The sequence below is a fragment of the Pararge aegeria genome, chromosome 4, assembly GCF_905163445.1.
Source record: "Pararge aegeria chromosome 4, ilParAegt1.1, whole genome shotgun sequence".
NCBI lineage: Eukaryota > Metazoa > Arthropoda > Insecta > Lepidoptera > Nymphalidae > Pararge > Pararge aegeria.
In genome coordinates this window covers 11,733,862-11,760,114 of record NC_053183.1, presented here as the reverse complement: position 1 = coordinate 11,760,114, position 26,253 = coordinate 11,733,862, and the positions used below count along the sequence as shown (strand labels likewise).

Below are 26,253 nucleotides of genomic sequence, written 5' to 3'. Positions count from 1 at the left end.
CAGCGCCATTATTAAATTACATATTATGTATTCACCATGCTATATATTGTAAACCACGGCCTTGCCGAGATATACTTAGTACTTAGTTGGTACGTATCATCTATCAAGGACTCGTTAACAATGATTGGAGGTATACAAGTTATATCCATACTTATGTTATGGCCCACGCTTCGTTAGATTATATATTATGTGAACATAATTATGAATGTAAGTAACATCCTACATAGCTATGTAAATCAAACAACATTTTATTATAATTTGAAGCTCGCTCAACCATATAAGGATTCCGATTAGGATCATGAAGGTCATAAGTATGAATTCTTAAGCTTCAATTGTGTGAGAGCTTTATTATACAGCTTATCAATTCAATTCAAATTCAAAATTCAATTTTATTAATTTGTTCAGAAACTGTGGATGTTTATTAGCAATAAGAACATCTTAAGCGCTAGAAAAACGTGATATTGACAATTTTTTAACGAACTAACGAAAGATATTAATTGCTCTAAGCAATCACTACGTCAAGTAACCAAAATAGGAACCCACTAGAAAATAGGCACTTAAAGTCAGCCCCGGTTCTCATGAGAATATTCTAGGGTAAAAGTTGGTACCGACATTCAACTTTATTCGAAGGCTGTCCACATGATCTTGTCGCCTGTCCCTTTCTGTTGCGAACCATTCATTCATAGGAACGAACGCACATAGGACTATCTCATTCGTGTCAGTGAAAGGGGCTTTGTACCGACTGCATATTAATAGTTTTGAGTGTAGGTCAGTTACAAGGTTCATAAAATTTTTAGACCAATTACCAAAAGATAATTCAAGACGTATGATTTTTTGCTAAGCCAACACTATATTTCCTTAAAATCAGAACCAATAGTTGGTGTTACTTTTTTCCTCGTCTGAAAGATTAGTTAATCCCATTTAAAACTTTATGAGAATCTCATAATCGACATAAAGATGGAATTCCTGAACGATAAACACTCAAGCCAATCACAAACATACAATTTTCGTTTTCTATTTTTTCCTACGATGTCCAATTACGTGTTTCACTTATAAAATGTTGTCCTTCGTACAGTCTTCATATATTATTAAATTGTTATATTTGTTTTATTTGTATTGAGGGTTTATACAGTGTGTAACGGGGGCAGACATTAGGTTTCTTATAAAAGTCCCTTAAATTAATAGATTTAATAAAAACCTGCCAAAATAATTTCAAAATCGTTTTTGTCTTACAGAAAGTGTACGACATTACTCAAAGAAGCAGGGGATAATGTTAATCTATTAAACAAGTGTGTCTTCAATCACTAACCAACAAATCGACTAATATAGCTCAGGTTAGCGCTAAGTCCTGATTGCTGACGGTACGTAGGCTCTCAAATTCCACGCCGCCATTTTAAATACCTGAATGACGTCACGAGGCTGGGCGCGGGCGAGTCGGCGCCCGCGCACCGTCTGACATTCGGGCCCGCAGTCGCATTCGAACGAGGCGATGCCTCTCAACACACAAAATGCAGTTTCGCCGTATATTCTTCCGTGTACGAGATAAAACGTATTAACATTTGCATCGTTACAACACAGTGTCTCTCTGATCTTTAAATCAAGAACAGTTGAGCGTGTCTTAGAAACTAGTGCTGATTTTAGTGTTACCCAAGTGAGTGTATGAAAGTGTTTGTTGTGATTTCTTTCCGGCATACGTCATTACGGTGCCCTAGATAGCTGTCGTCAGGGGAGCGTTTCCGTATTTCGAAGGTCTAAAGTAAGTATATTTGCATATAGTTAGCTCTCGCGTACGTCTGTGTGTCGCTGTTGTGTGGGTCGAACCACGTCACCGCTTTTGTGAATTCTTTTCCTACACTCATCAACTGTTAGGTACTGTATCCAATCCATGTATAAGCGAGACCTACAAGGCTACGCTGTACCATTAATATATACCATTAACATATACCTGCATAGGTACGTATTCTTTGCAATAATACACAGTGAGAACTAAAAAAACAGCTATTTTAAATCAATACATATCATACACAATTTATATTTCACTGAATGTTTTAACGATTAACGTTAATTTAACGCTTAATAATGAATGAATCGTAAAGTAATTAAAATCAATTAATTAATCGAGTGAATTACGCATCTGACTTACATATTACACAAGCTAAATAATAGTTGTAGAAGGTATGTTTAATTATAAAGTTAGTAATTAGTTTAAGACAAAAATCAATATATCGTGAAACATTTGAAAATAACTAATAACCGACCCACTTTTGACAACTTTAATAGTAAACCGGTACACGATCGTGTGACATTAGTTACGTTGCGAGGTTATTTCTCTCTATTCAATTATAATTAGGACTCTTACATCAGATTGCTGTCATGAAAACCAATTTATTTCTTCCTTTCCGTATTTTATTGTGCAAGCAATTAAAATGACGCCGACCGGAGGATATCCTGGCTTCGCTCGAGTGCTCGAAGACAATACGGAAACGAGCGTTGAACTCTTTTGTAGGGACTTCACACGCACCCTTGTCTTGTTATTACAAACCAAAAAATCCCTTATAACCATGTAAGCTAGCGGTCAAAATCGATTAATGGGATCGGTTGATCATATCCGATGTTATGGCTGTAGTAACATAACACCCAATCTCTAGATTCAATGTTGCGTGACCAATATAGAGGCAGCACTGAGTATATTAATTATATTACCTCCTTATTACATTTCGTCTTCTAGCTTTCTTATAGGTAGGGAAAGTACCTGTAAGGTTATTTTACTGCAATGATAGGCTTTCTCTTTGAAGATTAGATCTGAAAGTTTGAAGTAAATAGGTTGAAAATTCGATATCCTGCTAATCCGTATGGATCCAAGTGAATTTTGGTTATGTAGATAGTCATGTAACATACGTTGATTTTATAATATAATGCGTCATAACATTTTTACATAATTTTCATTACTTAATTTAATCTAAGCGGGCGAAAGCACATCTGTGCGATATAAAATTACACGAGGCGAAATATCATTTTACTTGCATGAATAAAATATAGACTCTTCATAAACTAGTAGAAACTATCACTTTCTTTTTACATAAGAGAAGTTTGTGCATAAAAATTACGATTCCGCTATACCTACTCGTTGGTGTTTATAGCCATTACTTTGATTTTATTATCGACTTTAGTGCTTACTTTTAGTGCTCACTAATAGGCAAATAGTCGATTGAATAACTTTTATTTAAAAATAGACTAAAATATATTATTGATAATGTTGGAATTTGCTATTATTCAGTGAGCTAGCATTGGAAAGTGACTGTAATGTATCACTATATAGACCTAGTAGTTTATTTGGGTGAAATTGCAAATTTTCTATCCTTCGGTCAGAACAAATGTTCATACAATGACTCACATTGTATATAATACAACTTCGACCCATGGTAAAGGGTTTTTTTTTCTTTCTTGTTGAACACACACTAAAACAGTCAATAGATCGCGTTATTGATAAAAGGGTGAATTACATATTTAAGTATAAATAAAGTTCTTTACAGGATGACCAGTATCCATTAGATACTGGTCATCCTTTCAAAAGTAGTAATAAACAATAATTTTTTAAAACGTGTGTAAACCGAGATCTTACTATTCGAATTGTGCCATACCTACCTGGTGTTTGAGTTAGCTGACTACCAAATGGGCCACAATCCAACCGAATATCCGACTATCCGACGCGTATGGGCACGTAGGGCGTAGGTATACCTATGCGGTATTTAGTACCTCGACCAACTATGTGTTCGATATCTGTAAGTAGCCGGTTGAATAATACGTAGAAACTTGCGTGCTTGTCTTAAGTCCACTAATCCGGACCCGGCTAACGTGGACTACTACCTAAACCTGTGTAAGGAAACCGTTACCTTTTTTTTTTTGATTTTTTTGATTATCAATGCATTACCAATGATAATGACGATGATGATGAGAAGTATTAAGTATTCTTCTTTTTCTTCTTCTTTTTCGTAACACTCTTGCCAGAGTGTTCGTGGTAATCACGGTGGGACATTGTTTGTGGCAGTTGTTACTCGCCTTACGATCATTCGTCACTTCTTTCTATTTGCAGATATTCTGGTACACTCATGCAACTTCCCACTGAAGATTTGATCTGATCGGTCCATCGCATGTGATCTACCGCGGGCTCTAGTGCCTTCTACCTTGCCCTAAAGTAGCAATTAAGTATTAAGTATTGCTAAATCGACACTTAACAAGATGGCATGTAAAAGTTACACAGCCACGGAAACATGTAGCATAGTCAAGAACTTGCGTCCGCTTTCAAAACAGCAATGGAAAAACTAGTTTGGGAACTGCCATTTATAGCAATCTTAATTTGTCTCAGCATCGTGAAGGATTAATCACTCGCTCAAATGCAATGCGCATATTCCATTCAATGGATACCATATTTCATACAAAGGACTAGCAATTAATGTTCCTAATCTGCGACAGAGTAATTTGCAATAAGTAGATATATAGAATGAATATATTACATGTGTTCCATCTGCGACTATTTTAGTTTTTCTTTTAAATCGCGTTTGTTTCATTAGTTTTTCCGGAACAAAAAGAATTATATGTCCGTCTCCAAAATACAAGCTACCTCAATAAGAAATTTAGCCAATATCGGTTTAGCTGTGTACACCAGATTTTGTACATTTGTAAATTTGGGGCCGCTCCGAGATTAAAAGTATCGTATGTCGTCATATTTCTCCAGTATACAAGCAATTGTGCCAAATTATCTGAATGGTGCTTAGGCTAAGAAAACAAACAAACATCTAACATATAAAAAAAATTACCAAGGATCGCATTTATATAATATATAAAAAAGATACCTGTAAGATCGAACAACAGGTAGCTACTAAAGATAAATATGGGATAATATTATAGCCATATACTGGCCCAAAATTGGTCAAGCACGTGTCAGAAAACGAATAAGGCTCCGCACGTTACCATTAAATAAACTTTACTACATTAATTTACTATGTAGTTTTAATAAAAATGTTTTACATACGGAACTATAAAGGGTCCTTGTTTGCTAGGATCCCTTACAATTTATTAAGAGCATTATAACAGGTGGGCTACAAAGAATACTTTAATATCAACATTCTTTTCTCGAATTTACAGCTAACATCAATTAGTGCAAACTGTGTAATTTCCCATTCGATTTATTTATCCTGTTAGGGATTGTTTCCACAGTGCGGTCTTTTTGCTTGTTTTGCACGTTCCATATCGCACACGTGCGCAAATACCACAATGCTAGTATTTTTTATCATAACTCAAGCCATATTTACTAGACTAGACTAGACTAGACTAGAAATGTCTGTGTGTAGTGCCTGCGCGTTATTACCCTTTTTTGACATACAAGAGCTACTAATATGGTCACTTTCACGACTCTGCTTAAAAAAAAATTAAAAAACATACACTGTATGTAATTTTTATTTATATTCATTAAAATTAAATATATATATATATTTTTATCCCTTCATATTAATATGCATTTTTTTTCATATTATAAAATATTTATTGTGCACTAGATACAAATTGATATTTTAAATTAAATAACAATAATAATAGGCAGAGCAGCAGCTTACGGCTTGTCAAAAAGAGCCCGCCTGATTACTCCCAGGCCAAAAGTGCCGTTCAGACGCGCTGTATTATGATGGAATATTATAATATAATTAAATGTCACCACGGAGTTGTATTACATAATAACAGTTTTCAAATTTCCAAATTCATTTTATGGTGAGGAACATTTATTAAGTAAATTCTTAAAAGTGGGCTATCGACTTTAAAAAACCCTCAATAATTTGCAATAATTAGTTTTCCGACATATTAATACAGAATATAATATTAAAATACACGTTCTGTAACTAACACAAATTATAGAATAACGTCTATTAATTAAAGATTTTAATTTCTTAAATATAGTTCAACGGGTACATAGCACGATAATATTTTTGGATTTGTAAATATTTCGACCGTTCAACCGTCGTGACCACGATCCTTGCAACTGGGTCGAAATATCGAAAAATCCAAAAATATTATCGTGCTATGTACCCGTCGAACTATATTTAAGAAACGTCCACTATGGGGAAATTTTCCATTATAGAGAAATATCTAAAGGATGTAGGTAATTGATTTTTGAAACTAGTTTATTTATTTTCTGTTACATTATAATATACCTATAAACATTAATAAATACCTAATAATGTATCTGTAGTTATGTAGTTTAGTATTTATTTTAATGGATATATTCCGTTTAATATTGTTATTAAGTGTTGCATTTATCATTTATGTAATAACTAAATCAAGGTTGTCAATGCTGCGTTGCAATGGTGAAACGTAACTTGCAAACTAGCTATTAGAACAGTCAAGGCTGCTTTAATAAAAGTAAGTCAATAAATCAATGACGGAAATATTACAACATGAAATAGACAGGACATAACCTATCAAAAGATTTACTCCTGTGTTTAAAGGCCGACTGGTTTATTCACGTTCTGATAAAGCCGAAACACCTATACTTTTACATTAATTAAATAATTGAAACGCTTTACTGGCTTGCGCGGGCGCGTGTTTAAGACACTTGTTTTACAAAAATATATGTTCAATATTATAATATTCAAATTACGATATTCTTTAAATCTTTCTTCATTATATTAATTATTATATTAATTGCTTGAAAATGGATTTTTTTCTGCTCGATACTGGAAAAAAAAATATCTAAAACACAATTGAACAGCCAAACAATCTAAATTGGTAATTCTGTATAGAATTACTTTTAATAGACGGTGTTTCGATTGATATAATCGCTTTTGAATATTTTAAATCAATTTAAGTTCGCCGGGTCCAAAACGAAAAAGAACATACAGAATCCACTTTCAGCCATTGTTGTAAGCAGTGCATTGTGTCCAAAAACAGTGAAAACGCCCCGCACCGCACACGTCTCACTTTACACCCAAGGAATGCTGCATTAGAGGTAAAATAATTAATGCTAAATGGTATAAAGGAATGGTATAACGTTTGTTCGAGAAAACAATCTTAAGTGGAGTTGTTTTTGATCCTTCAATATTAGTGTGTATGTTATTTTTAGTGTCTCGTTCTCTCACGGTGTCTGTCATCGTCGGGTCATAGATTTAAAAGTAGTGCAATCATTTAAGTATTAAATAATTTTTGTAACAGTTTACAGTCTCCCACTTATTAAATAATTGGTCTAACATACTCGTAACTTAAATACTTTATATAAGTTTCAAAAATTGAAATCTGACACAATTATTTTAAATTGTATAATTCACATTTGCTTTCATTATTATTATTATGAATCTCATCGTTCAGCTTTAAATTAGCTCTAGCGTTTCATCTCGCAAGCACCACAAAATATAACAGACATAAATATAGGTTGATGAACGTATTTGCACATGAGCCCCATTGGTTTAAAGACGTGAATTAAAAGTGATGTTTTTGTTTGGCAACAAAATATGTCTAAGAGCATCGTTTGCTAAACTACACTAGCATATAGAGAAGTCTTAAGATATAAGAGTTAGGCAATCCATTTTTTTCATTTTAAACAGCTAACCAGCGTACACTGGCATTTGACCACTAAAGGTGTCACCTTGGGTACCTATTGAGCAAGATTAAGTGAAATGTTGCTGGCCAAACACAGCACGGAGAGCAAACAATGCAAAATAATGGACAATGTACATTGTACATACCTTCTTTGAAGTTAGTATCTAGATATTTTACGAAGACTATGAAGACCATATGCTTGGCTCATTTGTTAAAATACTGGATGTACGCCACAGAGTGTCCTGCGATTCAGACAATAACCTACCTTAAGAAAGCGCTACGTTATGCAATCCATTTGCAACATCTTCATGAAATCATTCATAAAAGATCACTGTTTTAATATACTATTTACCTATACTACCTATCTTCTTATAAGTCGTAATAGTTTTAATATCTAATAATATTCAGTTTTGAGATGAGTACGAGTAGTATTCAGTATCGCTAAGCCTTAAATGAGGGGTTTGCTGCTGTTCTGTTCTGTCCGCTGAGGAGTTCTGTCCTCTATTTCCAACCACAGCTTGGGCAAAATTATAGACATATTATAACCTCTATAGTACAAAAACAATTATTTAAATCGGTTATAATTTGTCGGAGTTATGGTGTAAAATCGACGAACACTCATCCCCGCTCCCAAAGGAATCGAGCTTAATGTCGGGAAAAAAAGTATTCTATATTACTTCTAGCACTTCCAAGAATATGCGTAAAAAGTTTTATGAGGATCGGTTAAGTAGTTTTTGCGTGAAAGCGTAACAAACAAACTTACATTGACATTTATAATATTAGTATTAGTACCTAAGTAATAAGTAATAAGTATAAGTAGGGATATTTTAATATTTAGGTATAAGAACCTGTCTAGACTGTAGAACGTCCAAAATGATAATGACTCTTCTGGAGGGTGAATTCACCAGCGCTATAGCCCCGAACAGTATACAGTCAAAAAATTTCAAAATTCAAAATTCATTTATTTCAAGTATGCCTTTTAAATAAGCACTTTTGAAACGTCAAGTTAACAGTCAGAGGTTAACATTGTAACAAACTTAAGTAAGTGTCCCGATTATTATCCTCGATAAATGAACAGCAAAATAATATTTTATAGACAGTCTTTAGTATATTAATTTTAAGGTTGGAAAATCATACGGTGCGATCCATCACAACCCCTTTTCGATGTCCGTACCAAACGATGAAAAATCTTAGTATACCGCCGGCATAACTATGTCTTTACTACTGTCGCGGCCTTATAATTAAACAAGCTGTCCCTCGCGACTTCCGTCGTATATAAGTCAACCTTAAAAGATAGATATATTATGCTATCAAGGACTTTTTTCAGAACTTTTAAAAGGGGCTAACTTTGTCATACACGATTTTATAGAAAATTTAAGTGTTTACGCATCACACGCAGCGGAAGATCTCAAAAGGAAAAACCCCGGATTATGAAACATTCTTCATTGATGCTATGTTCCTATTGGTCTTAGCGTCACAATATATAGGCCTTAGCCTATAGCTTTCCTCGATAAATGCTAACCAACACTGAAAGAATTTTTCAAATCGGACCAGTAGTTCCTGAGTTCATCGCGTTCAAGTAAACAAACAAACAAACCCTTCAACTTTATATGTTGGTATAAGATTTACTTGGGCGGCAGATTTAGGCTTGTCATTTTCTTCACTTTATATCATCTGCATACCCTACGCTTACCCTCTATGCACGCCACTGATAGGTTTAAACACACAATATAGCTTGGAATAAGTATACTGTAACGGCAGATCTGAATACAGTTGTAAAACCCCTTCCCCCCCCCCCCTCTCCTCTTCCCGCGGGTGTCGTACGAGGCGACTAAGGATAATAAAATAAAATATAACGGAGAATGGGCAGCGCGTTCTTTGAGCTACTACTACCATCTATTGCGATTAACACCCGTTCTGCCCAGCGTGGTATTTATGGGCAAAATCTTCCGTTGGGTGAGGCCTCAACTCCAGCAGTAGACTGTTATAGGCTGTTGATGATGATTATATATCATGATATCATTTCCTCTGCCTTCTTGTCCATGCAGTTCGACATAAATAGAAACACAACATTCGTCATTCAGTGTCGCAGTAACAAGTTGCATCCGCACAAGTATCATGTTGATAAGGTACGCAGAACCGTTGCTTACGCGTGGAAGGAGGTCAAATGCCGCTCACCTCACTGAGCAGGGACGATTTAGCAAATGCACAGCGACTCAGGTTCAACACATAACTACATTCTTGAACATCTCATCTCTCATATTAATATTATAAAGAGGAAAGATCATATTGTGTGTTTGTACCGAATAGGCTCCGAAACCACGGGATATCTTTTAACCATTTTTATACCAAAAAACATATTCGTATGTTAATAGAGAGTTATACATAGGCTTAAAGCGGCATGTAACATGTACGCACACACTCGCACACAAACCCACACACACGCGCGCACACACACAAACATAAACACACCATACACACCAAGACACACTACTCAATCGATTTATTTTTATTTTATCTTGTTTTTGCTATGGAAGAGTAAGGCCTCCTGACACAGGTATTTTGATGCTTACTAGGAGGTCTTCAAAACATGTATCATTTACAATGTAAGAAACGAAATAAACGATTTTTTATTTTTATTTTATAACTCTCAGTTTTCGGAGTTATGTGCGTTTTTAATTAAAGTAATTAGATGGCACTTCATTTATAGGTAAAGGAAAACATCGTGAGCAAAGCTGCGTGCCTGAAAGTTCTCCTAACATTTCATTATTTCTGTCATTTATTATTTTTCTTTTTTTTTTTAATTTATTAACAACGCTTAAGAATAAATTAAAAAACACTTTTAAAAATTATTAAAAAAAAAAACTTCCACCCTCCGCATGCGGGGCTTTTGAATGCCCAAGCCACCGGTGGTCAGGGCTCCAGAGTGAGAAACCTCCTCACAATACGCGCCGTTTTAAGGACTACTGCCTTCTGTATCCGACCCTTGATCCAACAACCAAGCGAAAGCTTCTTGAGATGTTGGTCGAAGCTTTTCGCGAGAAGACCATTGACTGAAACGACGATCGGAACAACAACGGTCGACTCAACATTCCACATGGCGGTAATGATTAATGGTTTTTTTTCGTGCCTGAAAGTTCTCCTTATTGTTGTGAAGGGCGTGAGAAGTCTATCAATCCGCATTGGGCCTGCGAGATGGGCTGTGGCCTGAACCCTGTAGTGGGCCGGCAATTGGTTGATGATGATGCTAATCAATCTTTAATCTAGATTATTCTGTATATAACATATTCAATTATCATATCTTACAAAAAAAACAATGACGGCCGATTGGCGCGGTGGGCAGCGACCTGGCTTTCTGAGTCCAAGGCCGTGGGTTCGATTCCCACAACTGGACTATGTTTATGTGATGAACATGAATGTTTTTCAGTGTCTGGTTGTTTATCTCAAAAGGTTTATCTATATATTATAAGTATTTATGTTATTCATCAAGCCTCTTAGTACCCATAACACAAGCTACGCTTACTTTGGGGCTAGATGGCGATGTGTATATTGTCGTTAATTTTTTTTTTTATGTTTTTTTATGTCAAATTTTTCAACACATGATGGAAAAGTTCAACTGCTGAGTATCTTGCCGGCTATTTCTCGGTAGAATCTACCTGATTTTTCGGTAAAGTCACTATATACAACACTGTAAAAAATCTATAAAAAATTATAGACATTTATCGTTTCAAAAGTGCATCATCATTTGCTTCAAGCAAATGATTTTCATTTGTTTGATTTTTGTTCATCGCCTATCCGCCTTATAGTTGTATATACCATTAGGCAAAGATCAAACTCTCTTAAGCCTAGATCAGAATGAATCGTATCGTTATCACTCGGTATAGAGGACGTCCCTTTTAAGCACAAATCTATTAAATATATATTTTTAATATAACAGTTATAAATACTCATATAAAAATTAGACATTACTTACTTATACAAAGATTACCTTGTTGAACTATAGGTTAAGCAAGTACACCTACAGATCACGAGGGTCCCGGGTTCGAATTCCAGATGGAGAAAGAGAATGTGATGAAAAAGATTGCATAATTTACATTTTTAAAGATTCCCACCATAAAGCACCTCAATAACGGTTAAGACAACCGTTATTGAGGCTTAAGACTAACTAACTACGACCCTTTTTCTCGGTTGAAGCGATTATCTATAAAAATATCTAAATACAGACAACTTGTCTCTCTCTATGAAGTAGTGGATTTAAAACCTGTTAACTTAAACAATTTTCGAGGAATGTATGTTTATTGCTATATTATTAATAGTAATCATGGTTTATGACTGTAATGTGGGTCAGATTTAATAAATTCACCATGTTTAAGAATGTTGCCTATGGTGTTTACGATTTTCCAAATCTTATAAATAATCTATAGTTTTTTATTGTAATCGTTACGTTTAATTAAGTAACGGTGTTCGTAGGTGGTTTATTAGCCTCGAGCAATATCGAAGTCAAAGACAAATATAGATATGTATTTATATATATATATATACAATAAAAAACTATAGGTTATTTATAACATTTGGAAAATCGTAAACACCATAGGCAACATTCTTAAACATGGTGAATTTATTTAATCTGACCCACATTACAGTCATAAACCATGATTACTATTAATAATATAGAAATAAACATACATTCCTTGAAAATTGTTTAAGTTAACAGGTTTTAAATCCACTACTTCATATATATATATATATAATGTAATTCAAAAAGATCTATATATTGCATGCTATAATTATAAATTTTATTTTAAATGTCCTTTTGTTAAAATTTCTCACTATTTGCTCGTTGTGTAGTTTTTCCTGTATAATTGAGGAAGGCTGACTACCGAAACACAGTTTATACTAGTTCAGTAGTCAATGAACAATTGGATTGTTTTACAATTACACATAGGTATTTAGCGATGTAAATATAAAAAGAAGGCACTTTTTATGCTTACATACAAAATATTTTGTACATGGTAGTGAAACGATGATCATAGCTACATTCGTAAACTTAAAACTAAACCTTCAAACTAAAATTTGTTAACGCCTTCTGGATATTAGCAACTTTTAAACTTTTGATAAGTAATTGTATATGTACAATGTTTTAAACTTTTTATAAGTAATTGTATATGTACAAATTTAGTTTTACTGTATGAAGCTTTAAGAACGTTGAATGCAGTCAGAGCTTAATTACTATGCATCATTAATTTTGTTGCTTTAACAGGACCCAAAATAGTTCCAATTTAATTGAGAGCTACTTTTTTGCCCGAAGTTAATGAACCCTTTTGCCTTTTTCATACTAAATATAGTATAAAAGAAAAGGTGTTCACCCTGAAATCCGAAAGGTGAAAACTTTGCAGCCCACCTTCTACGCAATAGTTTAAAATTGCTCATTTTATAAATAAGCATATTTTCTGAATAAAACACACAACTTGACACTGGGAAGTATCTTAATTAATTACCACTATGTACATGAGGTACACGATATGAGTTTATTAACAACGTTTAAGGTTTTTAATATTTTTGATATAGTCATTTTTGATTAGAGGGTATTTCTGCAAAGAGAATATTTTTATTTTTACCAAAGGACGTAATACATTTGTGTATGGGACGATAAATATAACTCCAACATTTACAACCTACAATATAAGTCGGTATAATACATATATATTGCTCAACTCTCATCTGAAGGCCAGCAAGCAATCAAATCTTATTATGTGACTAACACGGATGTCTTAATGATTAAAGACAGAGTAGTCGCCATACTTTTCAGCTACCCTAAAGTTTAACTACTTGCGAATTATTCAGGAAGTTCAAAAAGAGTAGCCTGACTTTTAACGGCCCTGAAGAGAGCTTGCGAACTACTCATGGTGGCCAAAGATTGCAGCTTACGGATAAATATTATTCCTGGTCCATCTCTAAGCTACATGTGTGCTTAATTTCATCAAGATCGGTTCAACGGTTGAGCCCTACACAGGGAACGAACAATCAAACAAACAACACTTGCGCATTTATAATATTATAGTATGGATGCGTTTACATCGTATGCCTGCCACAAACAAACACCTGACTTTGTTCTAGAGGCTCTAAACATGTTTTCCTCAAACAATAAACAATCGCTCTTTCAGAAAGTGAACGTACTCGTAACTCTCTAAGTTCAAAAATGCGGAACCGCCGGTTCTTCAAACTTACGATTCTTGCTATACGTTATTAAATTCCTTAGAGCATGAAGATTACCTATATTCGGCTTACGAATACGTGTTTGTTAGTATTACCATATCTAAATTTTGCAAATATGGACTGGACTGTTTCGCGCGATAACAACCAGATGAAAATGTAAATTTTTGGCATTTATGCAAGACACTTAATTGAATTAGTAAAATATTTACCGCACAAATAAGAGGTACGTACCTCTTATAGCATATGTTACAGGACCATATTAAACAAGAAAATAAAATTGGAATGGCGGTAGATACGACCATCTGATCGTATCTACCGACATTCCAGCAATTTTACGATTAAACAGTGCCGACATTTGTCAGCATTCCAAATTCTTTCAATAAGAAACTTATATAGAGATACTAACATGAGCCTTAGTATGTTTCTCTAGTAGAAAGCTTCCGGTAAAATTGTATCTCCGAGAGAAATCTAAAAACAGGATATCCTCAGCAAGATAGCACGTAGAAAATTCCAGATAAATGGGTGTGTTTAAAAATCAAGAAATGTCTTTGGATAAAAGACTTGATGGTGACACTACTATTTTGGGTGACTTGCTATTTCTCATTACGAAATTCAAGCATGCCGTAATGGTGTTTAAATGACCATTATTTATGTAAATTACGATTTCTGCGTAATAAAAGAAATCGCCGTCTATGCTTCAGACGAACGTTTCCAGTTTTAACGATGACTGACAATCGTTTGCTAATTAATCGCTGATTTCAAGATTTTATACTTATGGATTATAAGGCTACTGAGAGAATGCACTGGTCATTATCTATATTTTACAAGTATTTGAGTATGTTATTTATAAAATTATTCATCAGTTATCTAAATACCCATAACACAAGATACGCTCACTTTGGGACTAGATGGCGATGTGTGGTGTATTGTCGTTGTATATTTATTTATTATTTATTCATTATATCTATAAAACAATAAAAAGTTAAGCTCACATAAACTTGTAAAAGCGCAGTATGAATTTGAATTTTTAAAATATTGTTTTATTTTAGTTTTCACATTCATTTAAAATTTAACTTAGCGCAATAATAAGTTGTTATAACGATTTAGTTCTTAATGAACATCATCCGTTAATAGAGCAACAATAAAAATAACAAATTGTGAAACAGGTAGAGAATTAATGGTTGGTGGTTAATTTAGTTTACTACTACTAATTTCAAAGTGGCGTTGCTTTAAGGTTAGTATTTAAATTAAATCAACAACCATCCATTGAATCCCTGTCTGGCATTTTTCAACAAACCAACCATAATTTATCCAACTTCATTTAATAATTATCTTGTTTACTCTTTTGAGCAGAAACCAAAATTAATATTTATCAACTTGACTTTTGTAAATTTACAAAAGAGAGTCATTGGAGCAGGCGTTACTTTGCGGAAATCCATGATATATTATCAAAATTAAGCTTAATTTGCTATACTCCGCGAAAAGCAGGAGAATCTGTGTGGTGTTATTTATAATTTCTTCAATCCTTATACTCCACACCAAACAGATCTTCGGCAATATACCCTTTACGCACGTTTCGCTCCGAAACCGGAGCATCCTCAGGAGATGTTGACTTTACAATGAATAATTGTTGTTAAAAATTATAATTTACACCACACAGATTCTCCTGCTTTTCGCGGAGTATAGCAAATTAAGCTTAATTTTGATAAAAGAGAGTAAATTTTCCACTGATGTGGACCTACCTACGCTAGACTCTTTTTATTTTATATAATAAAAACACGATTTTATCCACTTGGCTCTGAGGCCAGTGCTCTTAGTAGATCCCTACCTACGTACACTAGCCATTCCTGTCTTGGCTTAAAAGGTATTGACTTGACGGACATATTATTACCTACTCCAACAAATGAACAACAAACTGATCTTATATGGGAGTATTTTTATATACGTATTTTTCCGTGGCTTGGAGTCTAGGCTTAAAAAAAGTTATGACTCAAAATCCTGGTTAAAATAATAATAAATGTGAAATTTTTAATGTTATGATGATTGATACTCCTTCACACCAAAGTTACATCAATTGGAATTCAGCTGGAACTCTAATTTATGCAACTTTAAAATGTCAGATCTTGAAAAAAAAAACTTGAGCTTGAGAATTGGTGGTATTGGCGACTTCCTTGGTGCAGTGGTGTTCGCCGTGGGTTCAAGTGGGAGATCCAGGATTTATCCGCGGTGGGAATTTATAATTTCTGAATTTTCTCTTGTCTGGTCTTGTGGGGGCTTCGGCTGTGGCTAGTAACACCCGCCGTGACGTTCCGCTAAGCGATGCAGCAATCCGGCACGATGTCGCGTGGAAACCGATTAGGGGTATGTGTTTATGTAACTGCCATACCCCTAACAGGTTCGCCCCTAGCAGTTGAAATTGCAGTAAAGGGCTTACTTTTAGTAGAATAAAAAAACTGCAATAACTGTTTTAAAGTCATGCCACCTTTAAAGCGGTCGCTCATTGTGATTTTTTGTCGCCGTGACCTATCGTCGCCTATTGGAGTGCAATGCATAAACGTAACAATACGGCGCCAAATAATTCCAGCAACCTACGAATCTAGTGTGCTCGGGTTACACGGCCACAGATCACGAAAATTCTTTGAAATCCATCAAAGGAATTTAACAGTGGACGCATCCTGGGCGACAGTAGGAGAACGACAAAAAGTCACGGCGAAAAAAAGTCATAATGAGCGTAAAGCCAATAGGCTACATGGAGCGATGAGAGAGATGGAGTGATGATGAGAGAGTTAGGACTCTAGCTTCACTTTCAAGGGGCCGACTTCGAAAGTCAAGACCAGCCTCAACCTCTAGCTTTTCTATGTGTATTTTTTAAGCGTTTTAATCGACAAAAATATCACTTGCTTCAACGGTGCAGGAAAGCTTCGTCAGTAAACCTCCATGCCTAAGAGTTGTCTATAAAATTCTCAAAGGCGTGTGGAGTCCACCAGTCCACACTGGGCAGTGGTAGACTACAGCCTACACCGTTCTCATTCTGAGATGAGATCCGTGCCCAGTATTGGGCCGGTAATGGGTCGATGATGTTTTATTCATTTATTTATTTATAATGGACAACCAACAGTAGATACATTATTACTTGCACTTTTTTTTCTTTTGAATGAGTCACATAGTAAATGTTCAACTATTTACAGGTTATTACAGCATGCATTAAAATGTAAAAATTAAAAAAAAAATGTAAGAAGTAAAAAAAAATGTAAAAAGCCATTCCTATTTAAAATTATTTTGACGGCCGATTGGCGCAGGGACCCTGCTTTCTGAGACCAAGGCCGTGGGTTCGATTCCCACAACTGGAAAATGTTTGTGTGAATGAATGTTTTTCAGTGTCTGGGTGTTTATATGTATATTCTAAGTATTTATGTACATTATTCATAAAAATATTCATCAGTCATCTTAGTACCTATAACACATGCTACGCTTACTTTGGGGCTAGGTGGCGATGTGTGTATTGTCGTATTATATTTATTTATTTATTTATTATTTATTTACCTACAGTTAATTATAGTCTGTTAATATAAACAATATAAACCTTTAAAATTATAAAAATTAAATTATTTAAAGCTAAGTTACAATTAATGATTCAATTTACACAATTATTAGGAAACAAAACAAAAAATTAATCACAAAATAAATAAATCGGATTAAAATAATTAAAATTGATGTCTTAAAAATATTAAATAAATTGAAACTTAACCTAACCAACTAAAATGAAAATCAGGTAGAAAAATATCTATTACTTCGTCTAAATTCAACGTAACTGTTATGAAAAATTATCATGATATAAGTGTAACGGATGAACTATAAGCGAATTTCACGCAAACGATGTCACGGAGAAGAGCTAGCTGATAAATAAAATAAGCACATTGCGGAAATGATTTGATATTTTTACTGCAAAAAACCAATAAAGCACTTATATTCCCGACACAAATAACGTTGATCACTTCGTTATTGATAACCGAGCATTAATATCCTCGGCATTTCTTATATTTCTACGATCCTACCGAAATGTTATTTCGTAAACATGATTGATATGAGGAAAAGTATACGCAACAGGAAATAAAGCCTTATTAAAAAGAAAACGTAATACTCAAGTTATAGTAGTGAGGAATAATAATATGATATTGAGTACCGATTTCGATACTCGCCATGCTCCTCTTACTTTTCCGAGTTTCAAGCAATTTATGCCCGTTTTCACTAAACCCTTAAATCGGGATTTGGATGATGCGTAGAGGAAAACAACGTTTCTTCAACAATTGTTGGCCTATTAAAGGGCAAAACCCATTCGTGATGATGATGATGAGTACCTACATACACGCGACTTTGCTTATTCTTACTCTTATGTTTTTCCTTGATTGTGAAATACAAAATTTATAACAGTACAATTGTATAATTTTCAGTTAGACAATTGTTAAATAATTTCATATCTACAGATTAGGAAAGGTTTAAATACATGAAATTGTTTAAAGGTTGGCATTTAATATTACTTTGCACGCTCAGGTTGACTTCAGAAGATCGCCTTTAGTGATAAGGCCGCTTTTACACCCTAGCATTAAGTACCATTTCTGTTTTCTTTGTTTGTTGGCATTTTATTGCAATTAAGTTTTTCTATCTACTTTCTTTTTAATATTATTCTAATGAATATCGGAAACTACAATTAATTACGCTAATGATTGGAATGAACTATTATTTTTAACGATTACTTATATAATTTTAACTAGTTTAGCGTAATTTTTTTTGTTTGCCTTGACTGATACTCAACGCACGCTACTGAATGCCGGCACATAAGTGGTTTTAATTGGTAAGTCAATCTAGCATGTTGTCTATAATGAAATATAATATGAAATATAAAGTTTCATATTTTGTTCAAAAAAACAATAAATTGGATTTATTTTATTTACTACTATCTATTTTTAAATTTTCGCAAAAATACTACTACCAATGATAAACTAACACACTTTTAAAACATTCCCATTACACGCTCCAAAGCTTTTGTACTTTTGGGTGTTCCATTTCAGGTGACGACCAGTTTAGCGATCACTTGAAAGGAAAACCTAAATTGGTTTTGAAGAATCTTAGGGTGCTCAATTATAAAACTAAGCATTATTTACGTTATTCACTCAGCACTGGCCCCTTCTGTACAAAGCACAAAATTACACTAAACTCCGATACACGAGGCTTAGAATACCCAAACAGTTTACTTACACTAGTGTTGAATGCGTGTTGAACACAATTAGAGAGTAAAGCACGACTTATATCTATCGCAAAAATGACAAGGTTACTTTAACCTTATTTACATAAAAAAATTTGATTATGTCTTACAGAAAAAAAAACGTAATCATTTCTTTTGAATTTTTCAGTCGATATAAATATACTACGACAATACACACATCGCCATCTAGCCCCAAAGAAAGCGTAGCTTGTGTTAAGGGTACTAAGACGACAGATGAATATTTTTATGACTTTATATAAATACTTATAGTATACAGATAAACACCCAGACACTTAAAAGAATTCATCATGCATGTTCATCACAAACATTTTCCAGTCGAGAGCACTCAGAGAGCAGGGTCGCTGCTCACTGCGCCAATCGGCCGACTGAAAAAAACTGAGTAAATTTGATTTTAGAACCGATGATTGTTCGTGATTTAGCTCTAAAACGGCCCCAGCTACAACCTATATAAGAGCGTCATCCAGGACTATTAGCTTTAACCCGTATAGTTAGATGGGTAGTATAATACGGCCTATGTTACCTAAGTACCAACTGGTACACTTAATTGCCATCATCATGGCTTTGTGGCAATATCCCGCACGCTAAACCATTTAACGTTTATGGGCTATGGTTTTGCTTATAGGGTGTTAACAGTTATGTAACTGTAACCAATTTTAAAATATCGTTTCTAATTGTCCCAGTCGGCATTCGAGACCGATTTATTATTAGTAACAAACAAAAAGAACGATCACGCTTTTATAATAGGTACAACCGTTATGGTTTTTAACACAATGGTTTGTAATTGTGGCACGATTTCAGGAAAAAGAAAGTTATCCATCGAGCACAATCGAATATTACCTTAATCATTGCGTAATATTGACAGCCGACTGGCGCAGTGGGCAGCAACCCTGCTTTCTGAGTCCAAGGCCGTGGGTTCGATTCCCACAACTGGAAAATGTTTGTGTGATGAGCATAAGTGTTTTTCAGTGTCTGGGTGTTTATATGTATTTTCTAAGTATTTATTTATATATAATTCCTAAAAATATTCATCAGTCATCTTAGTACCCATAACACAAGCTACGGTTACTTTGGGGCTAGGTGGCGATGTGTGTATTGTCGTAGTATATTTATTATTATTATTATTAAATATTGTTCCTTATCATTACTTCCTTGGTCGTCATCATAATCATCCCATTACAGACCCACTATAGGGCACGGGTCTCTTCTGAGAATGAATAGAGTAAGGCCGTAGTCTACTACGCTGGCCAAGAATGGATTAGTAGACTTAACATACCGTTAAGAACATTATGGAGAACTCTCAGACATGCAGGTTTCCTCACGATGTTTTCCTCCACCGTTACCTTAAATTAAAAACGCACATAGCTCCGAAAAGTCAGTGGTGCGTGCATGGGCTCGAAGTCGGTCTCCACGAAAGGAAATCCCTTACCCACTAGGCTATCACCACTTCCTTACTTCCCTACTTTCTTACTATAATATAAATTCGGTTTTCCCTCTCTTACTGAGCATCGTATTTTTATAAAGCTATCGTCAAGTTAAGTAGTCAGTACCAATATTTTTGTTCGAGTGCGCGAGAAATTCAGTAGTCCCACATTCAAAGTTAAATATTTCTTTATTCAAATAGGCACATAGATGGCACTTTTGATGCGTACATTACATGTATAATATGATATATGAGTGAGTTGATGGCGATAAATAAATTCTTCAACTTAAAACTAAAGCTACGAGGGTTCCAAACAAGTGCAAAGATACCTTCCGGTGTCTTAGTATTTTATCACTAGCCCATTTGAGAACATTATGTAAGCAAATGATGCGGGTATCTTCACAAAGTGTTCCTTCACCGTTGAAGAAAGTGATATTTTAATAGCTTATAAGGCACATAACTAAAAATAATCAGAGATGCGTGCTGGAATTCGAACTCGGCCTCTCGAAAATACAGTCCTACCCACTGGAATATCACCGCTATCCTTATTAGGAAGTTCTTATTCATAGGGCATGAAAAAAACTAGCTGTCCTTTCAAATTTTTACTTTTATCTAATAGGTAGATACCTACAATGTAAGTACATATCATAGGAAATGCATAAAGTGCAAGACTTAAATAATCAAGTCGAAATTCCAGCAAAAGAGAATCATTATGCTTTGAGTTAGGCCACTAATTAGTCCCGATGGTGCATTGAATAACCCGCACAGTTATCAAGTAAAACTAGCAGGTACACAGGGCAGTGAGGTGTAACGGGAGCCTCGAACTGGTTTAGGCGTCACCTGCCTCAATTTATTCTTTGAGCACTCCGTATTTCATTTTGGGGCACTCATTTATTACGCGTTTTTAATATTGAACGAACGGGAAACGTTGTATTGTTCCATTTTGCTTCGACCTTTTAACTATTTCACATGAATTAGGGAAATACTTCCCCGTAGGTACCTATTAAGGCTTTCATTACATTAAGTTTTATTAATAAGACCATATATATCGGACTCTTACTCGGACCAGAGTTTCTTGAAAAAAAAAAAACGATTTTGCGTTAGGTAGTTTTAAAATCAATTTAAAATCAATAGAAGATAAAGAGTCTCACAAAATATGTGAACATTCGCTGCTTATTAAATAGTGTTTTTTTCTTAATAAGTATTCCATAAGTAAAAAAGGAATTATTAACACATTTACAAAAATGCTAATCAACTGAATAAAATATCAAGTTATAGTTATAAAAAGTTAAATTATTTACCCACTTTACAATTATTGCAATAAATAACAAACGAAACCTAAAATGCATCTCAGCCTCTTAATGTTTATCATAGATGTTTCAGAACATGATCTGATCTAACAAGCTAACTACACAACCACAGCGGCCTATTATAGCAGGTATTGAGATCGTACCATGATCATTTGCCATTTTTTCTACAATTTTTGATGACTTCTAAGTTCTGCTTCAGTATAAATTGGATCTTATATTTTTATAAAATTGTTTTTCCTACTCTTGGAGGGAATAACAAAAAAAAAACCATTAACGGCCCAAAACTGGGCTCGAGTATAGCGGAATGCCAAGGGAGTAGACTTCACACCCCCTTGAGATTCCTGCATTATAGAGATTTCTCAGGCATGCAGGTTACCAAACGATGTTTTTCTGCACCGTTAAAGCAAATGAAGGCTCCTTAGAGGTAGCTTTGAAAAAATTAATAAACTGCTTATAGCGTATAACCATGAACTCAGAAATATAATCAACAATTACATATATATTTTTGCTGTGAAGAACTAACTGAGATTATTAATAATTTAAGTTCTACCAACTTCATTTTGCAGCACTCAGCACCTTAACAGGTAAAATAGAAGCGGCAACTAGTTAGATGCTAGTGAATGGGTAGTCTAGGAAGTTTCAACTTACGGAGTCAATACAAAGCTAATATTAACGATAGTCACGAGATGTATACGATTACAGCAATACATAGCGTTCGCGGAGGCACGACGACAACGTTCGAATGAGAATATACGTATTGCCATAATCACTTCACGAATCCGACTACTAAAATACCTATGTAATTTAGTACTTTAGTAAGCCATATTTAATTATTACGATACCTCTACTACACATTCATATTCGCTCGTTTTTTATTTCCATATGATCTTGTATATTGGATCGTGTTAAACTGTGAAATTAGGTCACAGCATCACATGTTATAAAATTAGATTTAATAATACCTATTATTAAATTAGGCCATACCGACGGGTCAGGTATGTAGGTAGTTGAAGCATATAATAGATAATAGACAGCTACGTAGGTACTGAGTTTCAAAACAAATATTTTTAAATTGTTTCCACTGTTTAACTGACCATTAAAGCAAATGCTAAAACTATTTTAAATGGGCAGAAATTACCTTAAGCATTCAAAATATTATCTTATTGCCAAGTTATTTGCGTAGTCCATTTGCATAAAACCATTTTCTCATTCGCTCCTCAAACTAAAAACCAATTTGACAAAATGATGGATAGTAGTCCATTTTGTTTTGTTGTCAGAGAACAATTGTTTTCCTGCAATTATCCCTCAGTAGACTCTGTTTGCCAGGTCTCAATATATTTCGGGACATTCCTATAGCTGCATTCCCACTGCGCTCAACATTTAGAAATCATAGTATCCAATTAGTATCTACGTTTTTATTGGCATGGCACATTACTATTAATAATGAAGTATTTAATTATAAGTTACCCCGTATGTGAGTCTGTTTGCATTCTGATAAATAAATATAATCTATTGTAATAAAAATGGATAATTTTTAAAAACAATCATTGGTCTGCTAGGTACTCCTTAAAAATATATACAATAGACGAACGGCATATTATTTTTATTACCTCCAGGATAACCCCTTCATTTTAAATCGATACAATTGTGTCCATATTTTTCAGCTTGTCTGTTATATTCATCAGAAAAAGAATTACATGTTATTTATGGATAACCTGTAACCAGTACACAAAAGCAATAAAAAACATAATTATTTAGAAATTAGTTGAGATGACAGAGATAATCAGATACGCATATACAAAGATAGCCATAGTTACTGTTACTTACTAAACAGCTCTTTTTTAATATTAAAGAACAAGGCCCTAACATTATATTTTTAGTTCCATTTTTTAACGAGGTTCGTCGCTGACAACACCGCTTTCTCAATAATATTCGGGACAGTTCCAGCAATCGAAAGAAAACTGGTAACCTTACTTCTTTCTTAAGAACCGATTTAATAAAACTGCCATGGTTCCCACTTCGAGATATTTGTGCAAATAACGATCATCTATAATGTCGGTTTTGTATTATTACTCAAATAGGTAACACTTCTGTTCAACTAATAACTAAGGAGGTAAAATAATGCAGGTGTAGCTGCGAATGAGCAAGTTAAAGTACTGAACATTGATTTATTATTAATTATCAAACCTTTTTAGGTCAATTACAGGCCACGGCTCTGATCGAAAAAGGTTGAGGCCATAGTCCACCACGCACGCAGGTTTTATAGAATTCACACGCCCCTTAAAACATTATGAAAAGCTGTCAGACATGCAGTTTTCCACGACCATGTTCTCCTTCACTGTTAAAGCAAGTGATATCCATTATTATCAAACCATTATTGGCCTACAACAGGGCACGGGTCTCCTCTCAGAATGAGAAGGGGTTAAGGCTGTAGTCCACCACGCTGGCACAATGAGGATTGGTGGACTGAGTTATGTGATATTAAATAATTTTATATAACAACTCACTTAATTTTGAAAATTCTGAGGTGTTTGTTTGTTTGTTTGAAAGCTTTATTGAACGCAAATTATATACAGAAGAAACTGAGAAAAGAAAATAGAGCCTGCAAAGGCGGTCTTATCACTAAATTAAAATAGTATACATATCTACAGTATAATATATAAAATATATATGTTATACTATACTATTTTACACTTAAATTGCTGCACCAACCCGTTCCTTCGTCTTTCCTAACGTCAAAGGTTGTCTGGAAGAGATCAGAGAGATATATAATAGATAGATATATATGTATATATATATATTGGTGTGTGCCGATGATTGAATTTGGTCCCTCCGGTCCCTTTGTTCCTCCCATGCTCTAATGCTGCAGGTTGAATGATAAAGATTAATATGTAGTTTTTTGTCTAACAGGATCTCCGTGGAAGGTCGAGGTGATGGCTGGGCCGGCAGGCGGCGGTGGAGGAGAACCCACGAGGCTGATACCTGCGCGGGTGCCTGCCGTCTTCGAGATCTCCACCTCGCCAGGCGCACCTACTTTTAGCAAAAATGAGGTGGGCACTTGTTAATTTTGCACCAACTTCGTTAGCTATTCGACTGGATTTATTTCGATTCGATAATTGCATTGGACGAGAATTGAGAGTAAATTTTCTAGGTTACTTGCAGGATTTTTTCTATGTTAGAATGAAGAAAGATACAACGTAGAAAGACGGAAAGAGTAAATAACGCAAATCTGCAATAGTTAATTACAATTAAAGGGCTCATACATAATATATTTCGTTTCATTATTCTGAGTTGACGTTGATAACTACATTTGATTTACACAATCTTGTCAACAACCTAAGTAATATTTTAGATTACCTACCTATTTTATAACTATAACTATTTATTAATACAACATTACCAATTACAATCACATACGCATGAGAACATTTTCCGTAATTAAATACGGTACTTACCTATTTACATTTGGCATCATATTCGTCAATACACCATCCTATAATGTCGTAGGTACTTATTTACCTAGACACTCTGTTCCACTTTCTAAGCAAATAAACCATAAGTAAGTGCTTATACAACTGTGTAAATACTTCTAGCAATCAACAGATGTTTTACTCTGTTTCGTGTTTCAAAAAATGAATGTAGTAACGCACGGAATCCGGACTTTTAGAGCACTTTTTTAACCTTTTGAAGCGAACTCCAATGTATGTAATCCAATTAAAGTAGGCAAGTCGAACTAAGTAAAGAATTATATTATCTAACGATGTGGTTGACCAATTTATCTTTACTTAATGCAAAAGTACTGTTACGAGTATATATTGTAAGCACAGGCTCTTGTGTGATAAATATTCTTCTAACTTCGATGCATATGTATATAAACTAGTAAACTAGTAAATATATCATATAATATGTAATAGGTTCGTAAAGGTATATATCTTTCTACGAAATAATTGTCACTTTTAAATTAAATTAATGTTGTGAAATTAGCGGAGTTAAAGAATTTTAAATTATTTTATGCACAGTTACCGTTGCCTGTGACTTCATCTGCATTCGTTTCGGTATTTCAAAAATCCCGCGGGAACCTTTAGTTATTCCGGACTAAAACGTTCTCCATTTTCATAAACGCGATGCAAGCTATCTCTATGCAAAATTTTGTCAAGATGGCGTCGGCCGTGTATAAATAATAAAGGTTAATTTTTAAAACTACCCCAGAACCGTTCTCCGTTTATCCATTACATTTAATAAGTATACAAGAATTAAATTCCCATGAAATTATTTATTTCCCCATGTAATTACTCTGGTCCACTGTAAGGCAGCAGAGCCATTATAAGGCAAACAGTTTGCAGAGAACTTTCGGCTACTTGACCCTAAGCTACTGGAATACAATGAGTGCCAGCTGGATCAAATTTGCCTGTACTTTAACTGTAATTCAGCCGCTGATG

The 26,253-nt window shown here is 34.4% G+C and overlaps 1 protein-coding gene across 3 annotated transcripts in view; it reads left to right on the top strand.

Annotated features, from left to right (window-relative positions):
• The window catches only part of LOC120637660 (filamin-A), a 123,780-nt gene that overhangs the window by 65,889 nt on the left and 31,638 nt on the right, over positions 1-26,253 (top strand). For all 3 annotated transcript variants that reach the window (XM_039909587.1, XM_039909585.1, XM_039909586.1), the window contains exon 21: positions 24,725-24,864. In XM_039909587.1, the coding sequence (XP_039765521.1) occupies positions 24,725-24,864 (140 nt within the window). The remainder of the gene's footprint in view (positions 1-24,724; positions 24,865-26,253) is intronic.